Raw genomic sequence first — 15,093 nt, forward strand, 5'->3', positions numbered from 1 at the left:
TTTTTTTTAAACACGCTTTAATGAAATGTACCGTACGAGTAATGGCAGAACTCCACGACTCCAGGAAGTGGCCCCGAAGCTTGCCATAACGTAAGGGGCCGTGGTGATTTACAGCCAACGTCAGTTGACCGTGGACAAGTTCAAGTTCATTTATTAGGTATAGCCCTGTGAGCCATTCGGCTCTTGAATCGGGTGCAACCGCAACAAACAAAAAACTAAAACATGAACAAAAAACATCTTAAAGTGAATATGTGACTAAGTGCAAACAGAAAATCCAAGAAAAGACAGCAAAATATTGCAGAAAAAAACACCGTACACCAACGCTGTGTGCAAAAATCCCAGTGGAATGCAAGTCAAACAACAACAACCACAAGACAACTTGGATTAAGGCCATCAGTCTAACTCTGTACTACAACAAACAAACATGGCTAAACCAATACAATTAGACCCAAGCCGAAACATAACATAACAAAATATGGTTTTAATTTTTTAATGATAGAATATAGTATTGTCATCAGTATGACATAAGTATACCAAGTTTGCAGTCGATACCACATTGGGAAGTGGGTTAAAATTGAGTTACAAGATTTGAGGATATGGCGACGACAACAGAGTGAGTTAATAGAAAGCGTGTAATAAAAAAAGGACGTCAAGGGATTATAGCCTTAAAATGAAATGTTGTGTCACTGTGCCCTTACAAATTGCACACGCATTAATGTAATGGATATCACGTCGCGGTCTGCTTTTCGCTTGCAAAAAATATGAATTTCTGCAGTCACGAAAGCTTTAAGCGAAGATTCAGACGTTTGCAGTCGTGGGTGGGCGAGAACATTCGTGATTTCAAAAGGTGTCGGGGGGGTGTAGGATTATTCATTAGTAAAATGTAGGATTATTAATTGGTAAAATGTAGCATTAATTAGTCAAATGTAGCATTATTAATTAGTCAAATTTAGGATTATTAATTTGTAAAATATAGGATTATTAAATAGTCAAATACAGAACTAATAATGAGTAAAATATTGTTAATACGAATAGGATCATAATAGGCAGGACCTGGATTGTTTTTTTAAATGAAATATTGAATTGTCACGTGAGGAGGCAAAGTCTGTGTAGAAAATGTCAGCTCATTAGGCTTCGTCGATCCGAAGATATATGAAGCGTCAAAGATTCTAAAGAATATAAACAGACAACACTGGCAAGTTCAATTAAAGTGCGTAGAAATAAACCCGTGCGAGTGAATTTATCTCACCACAGTGGTGTCCCAGCAGGAAGATGACAACATTCGTGTGACAGTGCTGTGATATATCCATTTATTTTCCTATTAACAAGATGATTCGGGTACACAACACAGCGAATATTAAATGGGGTTTACACCACCACCACAACACACATTGCAGATTAAAGTGCAATGGAAACCTGTCTAAACCGCATGTTTTGAATAAAAATGTTTAAATAAACTCGACAACCCACCTAGTGCAGGGGCGGTTTCTTCATTAGGGCGATTGGGCGACGCACCACCAATGTCATTCAACCACAGAGTCACGCTAGCCGTCACTGTGCCTCTGGATATAGTCCAATCAGCGTCATGTCACGTTCTGTGGAGTAACCGCCTCTTTTTGGGCGATTTCACTCCGGCTGAGAATCGCCCAGAGTGTTCCCATAGACTTACATTCAAAGATGTTTTTTTTTCTAACAGGGGGCGCTGCAATGCATTCTCTATGGCTTCCGGGAGGGCTCGCACTAACGTGCTTATGTCATCATACGTAAGCACGTTTCAGTCAACAATTTTATTTGTCGCCACCTAGTGGAATCTTTAATAAAAGAAACTTGAGTGGATTGTATTAATAGTGAGTATAGAAACAAACAAGATGTATTGTAAGAGTCACTTTATTTTTCATTAATATTAAAGAAGTGAAGTTGCCTTTACATGCTTAAGCTGTTAATTTATCCTTTGCATGGGTGGACCTTATCCTTATAAATCATCCAGACATTTGCCCCCCGGAGAGATTTTGCAGGAGCCGCCACTGACCTAGTGTCTTCATAATCTCTAATAATACCCCTGTCGGCGAAGAAACAAAAGGGGAGAGGGGGGGGGAGTGCCTTCATGCTCCAATGAATGCTCTTAATAATCAATGCCCACTGGAGGAGAGGTAGTGAAGGGCTTTCCATGTTTGGTGGTTTATTGGCCCATTCCTGCAGTGTTGGGGGAGAATGCTCTTTCCAGTTCGCTATAATGGTGTGTTTTGCCATAACATTTAACCTTTCGATTAACATATTTGCCTCCATGGAAAGGCCTTTCGCGATTCGTATTTAATGACCGTTTTTTGTTGTTGACATGGTATCGAATTGGAGAAAATCCATGCACGAGGGAATGATAGAACAGAACCACGCAAGCAGATTCACAAGCTCCACTGGCGGTACTGCCATCTGTTGACCACATCGCAGCCGATCGTTGGTCTGGGTAATCTCAACCCACGATCATAAAACTACTTAAATATATTTTTTATTTTAGCAGGTAGTGCCCCCTGAGCTAGATAGCTATTTTTCAGAATCAAAAATGATAGCTCAACTAAGTGGATTATCACATGGAAAATTGGTAGGAGCCAAATACTCTAAAGACGTTTTATAAATGTGAAGGGGAAAACCAGAGGACCCGGAGAAAAATGCAAACTCCAAATATAAATATACAGGTTTTAACGTCATGATCGAACCGACGACCTCTTTTATGCCAGGCGAGGTAGTTAACATCTCACCACCGTGTCGCCCCTCATCATCCCTGCTTGATCAATGGCAATTTAATTTCTTAATACAATGCGCTATCTCTTTAGTAATTTAATTGTGTATAAACGAATGTGTAATTGACAATGTGTTGAGTTTTTTGTTGTCTTAAAGTACGTGTTTGTGCTTTCAGTTCCTGATACTTCCAGATGAAACATACTACGTGTGCAATGTTATGCAATTACCCAACCTGACCAAGAAACATCATATCGTAAAGGTAGGGTTCCCTACACACACAAAGACAAAGATCCCCTGTATAGCCTTTAAGAGACCGTTGGGGCAAGTGCTGTTAGCGAGCACCTATGAATGGGGTGGGTGGCCAGCACCACCTCCGGCCCTCTTTGACTCCCGAGTGGCTATGTTTACACACCGCACCAAGGTACTAATTTCAGGCCGAGTTCACCGCTCCAGTCTACGTAAAGATTATGATCAAAGATATCCAGCTGGCCCCGTGTAAACCGATTGTCTCGGTCTCGCTGTGTGCTGCGTTGTACAACTATCCGAGTAGTCAACCTCGCATTCAATAAACTTTCAGAGCCAGGGTGAACATCCAACTCCGACGTATTTAATGAGGTAAAACCGATGGAAAAACACAGCACAAAATACAGCATCTGCTAATACTTGGAATATCAATACAATGAACACTTCAGCATCATAACATTGTTTTAAATAACATGAAACTCCACAATAGGTCCTGGATGGACCAGGCACCTACATTAGCACTGAATAGCTATACAAGAGAATAAGCTGCTGTGTTGAATAAAGTCACTTCATGTAATCACCATACTGCAGTCAAAATGTACGGCGCTGCACGTAATGGGCCGTCCATAAATGACGTCACGCACCTGGGGGGGGGTCAGACATTTGTGACGATGTGTGACGAGGGGGGGGGGTTGAGAAATGTGACGTCACATCAAAATGCGCAACTTTAAATACATATAGACAACACGTTATACTTAATTAAATCGACTTTTTAATAAATGTTTTCTCCTACAACATCAGAGTGCAGCAGCAGATGAGTAAGAGACTCCGCGTTGTGTTCTGTACTCCGGAGATGGTGGGCGACTCCACAACAGCTGAACACCAGGGGTTTGTGAAACGGCAAAACTTAATTTCAAGTCCTCTTAAGAAGGGTAAATTTAGTAGCTGTGTAGTGACAGACTGGAGAGACACTATATTAGGAGGCACTGTGTTTATTTATAGCATTCGCCGGCGCTGAGAATACTATAGTAAGGTCAGGACAACAACGGGCTGCCTGACCCACAACGCTGAGACTAGGGTAAGACGATGTGTCGATAAAGAAGACTTGACGAGACTTTACTTGGCGGGACTTTACTTGACGAGACTTGACGGGACTTGACTTCGACGGGTTCCAGGGGTCCACTCCAACAATGACCCCGAGTCTTCCCCGGAGTCCCCCTTATATCCCCCCAACACAGCCTCGCACTCCCTTGGCTACGCCCCCCTTCTAGAACCCCCTAGAAGGTTCCGGGGCTTCTCCCGTACCCCGTCCATCCCCTTCTCCCCACATCCCATCCTCCTGCCTACCCCCATACCTCTGGCGGACAGGGTTGCCATCAGAAGTCGCAACCGGGTACCCTACCCGATACCCGGCTACCCGTACCCAGCCGGGTACGGGTACGGGTACCCGTTTGCGACCCTGGTGCGGCCGGGTACGGGTACGGGTAGGCCGTGCGTCACTGGTGAGTAACTGTTTGTCACTCATTTCCCAACGTCTTGTCTCTTCTCACAATTCAAGTTCCTAGAATTAACCCACCCGCACCTGCAACATGGCTTCATCCCAGAGATCACAATCAGGTACCCGATACCTGTACCCTACCCGTACCCGGCCAGATACAGGTAGGGTACGGGTACGGCCGGGTACAGGTACCCGTTTGCGACCCTGGTGCGGCCGGGTACGGGTAAGGAATCAAAACCCGTTTGCGACCTCTGGTTGCCATGGCAGCCGAGCTCCTGTTTGCCAGCAGCCAGCGCTACATGCCGTAGTGACCGATTCCATATCACTACATCTGCAATAGTAATCAGACACATAACCCACGTCACAACACCATAGCTGAATTTCTCGGTCCACCATTTCCTTCTGTTAAAGAATGATAAAACGCACCTAGTTACCCGTAGCTTTGCAAAATGTGTTTTTAGGTTCCTATATGCTACAGAGTGGACACTTATACATGCGATTCATTACAAGTGAGTCTACATAGGCAACGCAATCCATGAGGTTGCTCTTACCGCTGCAGACAGAGCGGTTGTCCCGATAAAACACTGCCGTGTACTGCTGTGCACGTGTGACAAGAGTCCATTAGTAAACGAGTGGTGTGTGCTGATACGAGACATCATACAAACTCCACACAGAGAGGTGCCCGAGTCGAGAATCGAACCCAAGCCCTTCTTGCTGCGTGGCACTAGTTGTAACCATTGCGCCACCCCTGCTAACAACTCTCCAGCAAACAAGTCCAGACGTAAACTGCCAACAAAAACAACAACCCATGCAGGGATGGCTTCTCGAGTCTGTGTGTTCTCATTCACAGGTGCAGCCGCTGGTGCAGGCCGGGAACACGCATTTCGTGCACCACATGATCGTGTACGTGTGCGAGACCAACGTGAATATGTCCTACATGAATACAACCTTTCAATGCTACTCGTCGATGGGTGAAACCAATCACCCCAGCGCCAGGTGCTTAAGTGTGCTGGCTGCATGGGCTGTGGGCGGAGAGGTGAGCACAGGTGTACACCAATGCGTGATGATGATCATCCTCATTATCACGATGACTATCACCCTTTAACTCTTTTAACTGATAAGACAGAAATAATTATTACCTTTATCCATATTTACTTGCAATCTTGAACTTGCTATGGCTAGGATTAAGACGTGCGTCTCGAGCAATTAAATGCCACAACATCTCAAAGTGCTGAAATAACACAAGAGAAACACAGATAGTGTCGAAAAAGGAAAGTGAAATGTAAGAAAATACAGGGGGAAGAGCAATGACAACCCCACGCATATCAACCAGCCGTACTCAAGCCACTGAAAGCCAAATACCAATGAGACCTGGGAGGGGGGACGGCGGGCGGGGGACACCTGATGGTGAACCTAGATTTGGTCTTGTTTTTGAGATTATTCAATGAATTGCCATTTGCACAGAGAACAGGGCGGGCGAGCGAAAAGTGGAAATCAGACGTTGACATATAGGAAGGACTACACGCCGATTGACTCCAAAAAATTTCACTTTTGCGTGGAGATTCAGTATACACATTTATTTACATGGTCTTTTTATTCATAAAAAGGCGCATATACTGACAGAAACAATTCAGGGCTACAATTTGATCAAATAATATATATATATTTTTTATGTTTTACCATTTTTTTTGTGGTATTTCTATATTGTCTCATTTGTACAGCTTACTTAGAAGTAATTGAACAGCATATCATTTTCATAAATAGAACAACAAAAATGCGGATTCTTACACGCTCAATTCAACACACGTATCCTTAACATCAATGCTAATCGATACACTAATGAATTTTTACATCCCTAATAAATCAGTCCATAAATCGCCAATATCATCAGAATCATAATCGTTGCAAGAAAAAAATGTATAACTTTATCTCTTTGTAGCCTTGAAGTCTTACTTTTTTAATGTAACCAATTACAAGTGGTAGCAGGACAAGGGGGTGGGTTCAATTGTTTACACCGATGTTCATCATTATAACGCTGATATTGCTGCTGCTGACGTTGGTGCTGCGACCGCCGCTGCTGATCTTGTGGATGACTGTAACGATATTCTCCAGACGTTCGACTACCCCGTTGATGCCGGATACTCGCTGGGCTTGGACGCAGACCCGAAGGTCGTGATGCTGGAGATACACTACAACAACCCACAAATGGTGTCTGGTGAGTGACTCACATCTATTGTCCTCCCCAACCAAATCGGAACATTCCGACATTTGAGCATGGCACCTTATGGGGAAAAAAGTACAGCGGTGACCCCAGGAAGACATGAGGCAGCCGTAACACTCGTCTCTTCACGAGATGTACTTATCTTTTCGTGCACGCCTGTGTGGATGATAACGTCATCAAAATGCTGCTTCGGTGAACACACACGTAATGATAAACTTTACAATATTTCCAAAATGTATACCCCAAAACCTCCAAAACGTTCCTCTGTTTAGTTACTTATTCGCATTATAAATTAAATCCCTCATCCCCACATTGTCCCTTTGCATATCTTTTATGTATAGAATCTTGAGATGCACAAATATATATACAAATGCATACTTGTCCAAATACTTGCACACATGGATACATGCATCACATCAACCACACACAAAGACAAATACCCCCCAAAGAGCCTTAACAGACTTTTGGGGCAAGGGCTGTTAGTGAGCACCAATAAAGGCCGGCAAGGTACACGAGGGGGTGCGTGGCCATCACCACACCCGACCGCCTTTGTCTCTTAAGCGGCAATGTTTACACACTGCACCAGGTACTCATTTGAGGTTGAGTCGACCTGGGGGAGGCCCAGGACTGGTTCAGATAATCGTCACTGGTGTTGCACACACACACACACAGGTGTGAGGGACAGCTCAGGACTTCGCTTGTACTACACACCTAACCTGCGCAAGTACGACACCGGGATACTGGAGACTGGCATTTTACCAAACATATACCACTTCATCCCCCCGAATACGACGAGCTACACGAGCTATGGCATCTGCAACACCGGCAGCTTCGTCACCGCCAACTCCAACGACACCTTGCAGGTACTGGGCTAGGTGCCAGCCCAGGCGTGGACAACTAACTGGTAGTTCCTCCTCACAGACCCCTACCATTACCACCACCACCACCATCACGACTAACCTCATGAACTTCATCGCGGAAAACAGTCATCGTTGTTCTATAGATCAGTCCTTCGCAACAACCATTGTGCCACAGCAAAGTCCCAGGTGTGCTGGAAACGTTCCAGGTATTCCACCAAAGTCCCAGATGTACCAAGGTAATTTAGGAATTAAAGGAAATAACCTCACTTTGCAAGATAGGGAAGACAAATGCCACGTGCCGTTCAGTGGCCGATCCAGTCGTTGTTCAATATCAGGAACGACATATGTAACGAACCAAATAATTATCAACTTAGATACCAGCCAACAACGCTTGCACATTTGATGGATGTGTTTCTAAGCAAACACCATTATGTCTAAATTTTGTAAATTATTAAAAAAGCATTTTAATTTGGTGAACACTGACAATAATCATCCAATACTTTAACGAGTGGCTCTGAGACGGGCATATGATAAAGTTGACTAAATCCTGGGCATACTTCAGCATCCCGACCACTACAACCAACAACATGGAAATAGGAACCACAGAGTTATCTGCAGCCACCTTTATTTGCTTTGTCACCAATGCAAAAACCATGCACCCCCCCCAACCTGCCTTTGTCACGGTGACTTAAAGACACCCAGTCAGAGTGACGACAATGGCTGTTCCCAGTAAATTCCCCCCCAGGCATCCACCCAGTAAACATCATGGAACGTTAGCCCACCAATGCATGTTAACTGGACACCCCAGGCTGCTGTGGCGTGCAGCTCTGATAGGACTGAGAAGCCAGTGTTACCATGCATACACATACCTGTCAACCCCTTATCTTACTTATAACAGACCAATTCAGACTTTATTGGTTACCCCGTGCCTTTATAAATCTCAACGTTCATCCTACAAAGTCCCATCACAAGGGAGAAACACAAACAAATGGGCAAAAAATGTGTTTGCCCGTATTGAAACGGCTGTACGCCATATGGACCTGAAAACTGAAATTCCCCGTACAAAAATGCAGGTAAACCGTATAGATTTTGACCTAAAACTTTCGTTACTGCAGGAATTCATATCCTTTGCTTATTTCATTAAAGTCACGTAGATAGAAAATAATCAAATAAAAAAATAAAACATTTTAACCAAAAACTCACGACGTTTCGATCGCAACACAAGCGCTCGTCATCAGGCGGAGAGAAAAGGGGGGGGGGGGGGCAAGCCTCCAACTTAAAATGCCCCACCCACTCACAGCCAAAGCTGTGAGTGGGTGGGGCACAAAAGCCGTGGAGCCAGCGCTGAGCGACGCAGTCCAAGTGTGTCAGCAGCATGGGCGGGGCAGCCAATGCTTACCACAACCATAAGATCTTTTAACAAACTCCAAGACAAGAACGCTCATCTGATCGAGTCACTCACATTTCTGAACAGATGCCGCAATTCTAAGCATTGGCTGTCCCGCCCATGCTGCTGACACACTTGGACTGCTATTATTTGCTATCTACGTGACTTTACCGAAAGATCCGAAGAATATAAACCGTATAGGTTGACAGGTATGCATAGAAATCCAGAGACTCACAAATATTTTCAAACAGTGACAATAGCGACCCACAGACTCACCTCTGTGACACTTCCATACGTATAAACAATCGGAAGTGCCCTTGTATAGCAAATGCACAACAAAAGTCCTTCCTGCCTGACATTTGCATTTAACCCACCTCTCCAACACGTCTCTCCACTGCCCAATACCATTTTTACTCATAGCTTAAATGTAGGACGGATAAGAAAATATATAATTTGGGGAATTCAGGTGTTGTCATCACCCTGTACCAGCTGCTCCAACTTCAGGTCCCCTCTATTTTTATTATTTTTTTCTGTCTAATATCCAATTAGTGTATTTTCAGTCTCATAATCTTACAATCCCCCCTTTTAATATGTATTTTTGTTTCTTATATTAATCTCTTACACCTTATCAACTCATGCAACTCCCAGAGCCACACGATGTCTAACCCGATCTGCCATCTTGCCATCGCCCTGCGGAATGCAGTCTGTGAAGGCCTTAATATTTAGGCAAGCCATTGAAAAAATAGAATTTTTATTCTTATTTTTCGTCGTATATATTTGTCTATTAACCGTGATTCGTAAATATGTTGTTGTTAGTTCTAATGTTAGGTTACTAACACTTAGTCTGTGCTGCTCTCCAGTTTCCTGGGTGAAATGTGGGCTAGGTTTTGCCAAATCCTGACCAGCTGACTCAAAAACGTAACAAATTAAATTAAATGTTGACCGTGCGATGCAACTGTGGGTGGAGTTATTGACCCGACCTTTCTGTATAATCATCTTCTCTCAACAGCTCAATAATATTTACAATTTGTCCGAGATGGAGGCATCTTAATACCATAGATGTCCTATGACGTGCGTACGCATGAACAAAATGTTTGCCTTTTTTTGTTTAATGATGTTACCAATAACCACCAAAAAACAATTTTCTTAAAATAAAATTAAGAAACTTGGTCACTAGCGATCGTCGTGTGTGGTGTTTCAGGGGCAAGTGTCAGGAACCATGAACGTATTCGCCACTATGCTCCATTCCCACCTGGCCGGCATCGCGATTCAAGTGCGGCACTTCAGGTATGTCAGAGTAGATGACAAGGCCAGGGGCCCTTGTGAATGGTATGGTTTACCTTTTTCTGTGAAAAGTTGGACGTTCTATTGGCTATACAGTCGCCTCGCCTTTTACGCGTGTCTGCATAACGTGATTTTGATGTGGCACATTAGATTAATTTACACTTTTATTTTTATTATGTTCGCACTATTATTGAAATAAGGCGTGCCAGTGCGTTGGCCACGATGTACAGAAACGCGCTGCGAGCCAATCGTTAGGCTACAAAGTTCAGTAGCAATGCTGCCTGAGGTGCAGTGCGACAACCACAAGTGCGGGCAGCATCAGCATCTCCTTCTCATGTCCACGTGAACTCTGCCTTGTGCACACATTCGACCACCAATATGTCCGGTAAACGTCGAGCTACATCCAAGGATGGCTCCATATTCAAGGAGCAGCGGAAAGCTATTACGATTGACGTCATGTCCACCATCGTCATCTGATGAAGATGACCCTCTCTCTCCTGTGACCCCACCACTCTCCACTCCTCCCCTCCACCAGCCCCAGCTCGCCACACTAAATCATCTTTTCGTTTAACTTACATTTTTTGCTTTAAATAGACTGGTACTATCTTTAACACATAGTAGTATTGTCAATATAATATGTACTGTAACCAGTGAAATATGTAGATGGAAGAATGAGGTTCGACAGCGTGATCTTCCTAACTCCATCCATTTCCTTTATTTCTAAAGGGAAAATTAAGTATAATTTGCACGATTTTGAGTTATGCGCCATTTTTCAAGAACACAACCCCCCGTATAGAGCGAGACGTAGCCATAATAAAAAAAAATTCAGGTTTGATGAAATTCAGGAATTGGAGATTAACCCTCTCTTGCCCCTTCTGTCATATGACCTCTGAACAGCAACTACTGTAGACTCTCGATTATTCATGCTAATGACAGGGAGGGCCGCGGATAATAAAAAAATATAAATTTTCCGCAGATATTTATGCCAAAAAACACTAATATAGGTGTAAATTATGTTTAAGTTAAGAAAATTTAGTTTGTCAATGAACAAAAACATTTGTAGAAAAGATTCCACCGATTGATGCGCGTACTGCAGAGACGATCACGGGGATTTCAGATTAACTGGAGCGCATATTTGTTCAGTTTAAGAACGTAATTTGTAATACACATTTCTAAGAATAACAATGTTCAACTGTTTTTAGATGATTAATTTGGGCTGAAGGGAAAATCCATGAGTCATTAATCCGTGATTTAGCCATTTTCTTGCTTTGCCTGAGAGTTGGTGAATTTCAAATACATTTGGGTCAGTGCGAAGATCTATATGGTCCGTGGTTTGGTAATCGTAACTGAAGTCGCACACAGGAGAGTCTTTGAATTTCCACTTGTACATTTGGCATGATTAAGGCTTGCCCATTATTTCCATGGAAGATCAAAACCTGGGAGTCTGTTGGTGGGGTTGCTGATCAGGTCTTTGCTTGGGCACGTTGCTTAAAGCCCACTGCATCCTCACCGTTTTGATGCTGAAATTCGTGTCACACTGAGTCTTGCGCCGCGTGTTTCTAAAGCGGATTTTCTGGATCTCAGCCGTATAAGATGCGGGATGTTGTTCACATCCGCCATCGAATGGGCAGGTTTGGGTTGGCTTCTGATCAGTGCGGTTCACAAATCGTTGCAGCATTGCCGTGCTTTCCTGTATTTGACAACACATGAAAGCACGGCACTGGCATAGCGAGCTTGTGTAAAATAAAAATAAACATGTTCATTGGAGATTTATTTCCTGGCCTTGGTAAATCTGTAGTAATATCTAAACCTGCCCTGGGCCTAGCCTAGCCGAGTTAACGTAGATTTAAATTAGCACCTGGTGTGTCATAACATCAACACTGGGAGATAAAACACGGCCAGACATGGTGAAGGCCAAATTAGCCCCTCGTTCACCATTTCGTAACCAGTGTCAGTAACAGCACTGGCTCCAGCAGTCCATGTGAAAGGGAGTCCACACGATTCGTTCTACTCGAGGAACTTGAAAGCTGATTATACATATCTTACGTGTAGTTGTGTGCGTGTGAAAAGTATGGCATGAGAGGGTTTAACTAAGGTGGATTGTGTGAGGTCACAGATGCTTGAAAGATCGTGAGCTCCTTCGTTTACTGGGTCATCTAACCCGCATGCCCAGGTAGCTATTTGGCCATGTAGAATAATCTATACTGGTGTAGTGCCTTAAATACGTGCCACACGCAGGAGTGGGTGTACGTGCGCGCAGAGTACAGTGGGAGCAAACGAGGTCGAGGTTGTTATTGTCGTTAGGTGTGAGGAGGAGGCCAGAGACGGGTAGGGGGCGATTAAGGACACAGGGTGCTGATTGGCTGAAAGGTTGTTATTGTCAAACGGGGTACCACACTGTCTGGAGAAGGTAACAGGTGGTAGGGGGCGATTAAAGACACAGGGCACTGATTGGCAGGGAGGTTGTTATTGTCGCCAAGTGGCGCCGCGTTGTCTGGAACACGTGGGGGTGTCAGCGGGGGCGAGGGGCGTCGCGGGGGATGCCACCTGATTAATTAGAGATTAATTGGCTTGGGGATAAAGAGAGGGGGTTTTGAATCAGACGGGAGTTCGCGCCTGGGAGAAGAATGTTGGAGCTGAAGCAGTAGAGCCAGAAGCATTAGAGAAGTATAGGGTAGCAGTGCAGAAGTATAGGGTAGCAGTGGAGAAGTATAAGGCAGCAGTGGAGAAGCCATCAGAAAGCGGTTGAGTGTGACGGAGAAGCCGATAGAGACACGGCTGAGTGTGACGGAGAAGCCAATAAAGAGCGGCTGAACTGTGACAGAGAGTGGAGAGGAGAGTCGGCAGAGTGAGAGACGCGGAGCGAGCGAGCGAGGCCGGCGGAACGCGGCGAGCGAGCGGAGAGCGCGCTGGAGGAATGTTGATTGGTGTTAGCGGAAGGAATGTTGATCGGTATTAGCGAAATAAAGTGAGAGAGAAAAGCAAGAACCTGTCGTGTCAAGTTCAGCACTACACTGGTATCAGTCGTGGCAAGATCAGCTTCTGTAAATGAGGTTCATGAAGGACGCTCCTGGGCAGTTGGAAGCAGTTGCCCTCCAGCATCGGGGGGTGGAGGAGTGATGCTTGCAACGAGCAGCTAAAACGCAGCAAGTTGGCAGACAGTGCGGGGCACAGGTGGTGCATCTGCCAGTAATCTGTCGGTCAACACCTGGGTCTATCGCGTGACTTCCTGCCAGCCGCAAGCCTTTCACACGCCTGGCGCAATCTCTGATGACGTCACCACCACTCAAGTGGTAATGACGGCAGCTGATGTTTGTGCATGTCTATTTGTGTTTGTGCGTGAAAAAGGAACGGCAGCCAGATTGGAAACCTTGGTCGTGACATGAGCTACGACTTTGGATTGCAGGAGACGCGCTACCTCAACAATCTGACGGCCGTTCTGCCGGTGAGCGCTGACAAATGCCCGCACGTTATACGTTCACGGTCTCGGCTCGATGGGCTGCGTTTGCATCCAGAAGAGGGGTTTTCCCTGCTGCCATGCAGCATGTTCATGCACACACCTTGGGGAATATTTTGTCATCCAACTACCAGCTTTGGGTGTGGCTTTGGCGCTGTCTCACTCCTGGGGCTGTGTCCGCACTGGTTGCTCATCTTCCGCAATGGTTTGATGATCAATGCCATGCAATCCCCACTCTCTCTCGTGCCTTGTCAGATCAGGCACACCCTCTGGAATTTGGTCGATGTCTGTATTTGTGACAGTGAGACATTGTTTGCCGAGCTGATAGTTCTTTCCACAACACAGGGTGCTTAAAAACATGTTATCATTTATATGGGACTATCGTTTTTAATGGAAAAAGAACGGATAATACACTGTAACATGCTAACAATTGTACCTTAATAGCTTCAATAAGGCAAAGAGTATCCACTTATTTGCCATCATTGTCAATACACGCCTGGAATCTTCTCCAGGTGGTCTCCAGAGCCCGGAGGCACATTTCTTGTTATATTGTAATGCGGGCGAAAGCGACCTTCCGGATGTGACGTCACGAGGAGGCGGAGCCAGGTGACGTGGGTGAAAGGTAGGGGGTCCTTAAGCGCGTAAACCGGAAGGAGAAGTCAGTCGGGGTGTGAGCGGAAAAGAGTGAGGCCACGCGGGCGAGTGTGGAGAGGGGGGGCGCCGACGGCCATCGGGAGCCAACCCCGAAGATAAGGGGAGCTGCGGAGTGGTGTGCAGCTGCAGAGGAGACAGCCAGGAGGGCTGCGTGTTAGAGGCAGCGGTGTGGCTGCCAGGAGGAGCTGCGGAGAGAGAGAGAGAGGGGGCTGCTTGTTAGAGGCAGCGGTGTGGCTGCCAGGAGGAGCTGCGGAGAGAGAGGGAGAGAGCAAGAAGCTGTGAGAGCTGCGGAGGGAGAAGAGCAGCAGCGAGTACAGCCAAGGGGGGCTGTGGGAGAGAAACAGCAGCGGAGCTGCTGTTGTGGATCGGGCCGACATTGGAGTCAGCACCGTGGAGAAGCTACAGAGTAAAGACAGCCGTGTGGGTGTACAGCACGAACCGAATAATAAAGGACACTGAGCCAGACATCGTGGTCCAGTCGTTTATTACACTGGTGTCGGAAGTGCAACGGCATGTCGAAACAAGTGAGGAAGAAAGTTAATCCGGCGCCTGCATCGGCTTCTTCGTCCGACGACGACGAACTCCCCCCAACCACGGATCCTGTTGGGGTGGTGGAGGAGAGCCCGGCTGAGGCGACCACGGGAACGGGAGTGGGGGATGTTGGCGCGGTGGCGGGTCCGTCGACATCATCAGACGCGGATCAACGATGGCAAGCGATGGCGGTACAACTGGAGGCACTTAAGGACGTCCTGG

At 45.6% G+C, this 15,093-nt stretch overlaps 1 protein-coding gene across 1 annotated transcript in view; it reads left to right on the plus strand.

Moving 5' to 3' along the window:
- The window catches only part of LOC144938418 (putative DBH-like monooxygenase protein 2), a 49,111-nt gene that overhangs the window by 19,809 nt on the left and 14,209 nt on the right, over positions 1–15,093 (plus strand). The window contains exons 4-9 of the mRNA XM_078866203.1: positions 2,912–2,995; positions 5,328–5,513; positions 6,590–6,692; positions 7,371–7,561; positions 10,147–10,232; positions 13,578–13,674. Of these exons, the coding sequence (XP_078722329.1) occupies positions 2,912–2,995; positions 5,328–5,513; positions 6,590–6,692; positions 7,371–7,561; positions 10,147–10,232; positions 13,578–13,674 (747 nt within the window). The remainder of the gene's footprint in view (positions 1–2,911; positions 2,996–5,327; positions 5,514–6,589; positions 6,693–7,370; positions 7,562–10,146; positions 10,233–13,577; positions 13,675–15,093) is intronic.

The sequence above is a fragment of the Lampetra fluviatilis genome, chromosome 2 (assembly GCF_964198595.1).
Source record: "Lampetra fluviatilis chromosome 2, kcLamFluv1.1, whole genome shotgun sequence".
NCBI classification, from domain to species: Eukaryota; Metazoa; Chordata; class Hyperoartia; order Petromyzontiformes; family Petromyzontidae; genus Lampetra; species Lampetra fluviatilis.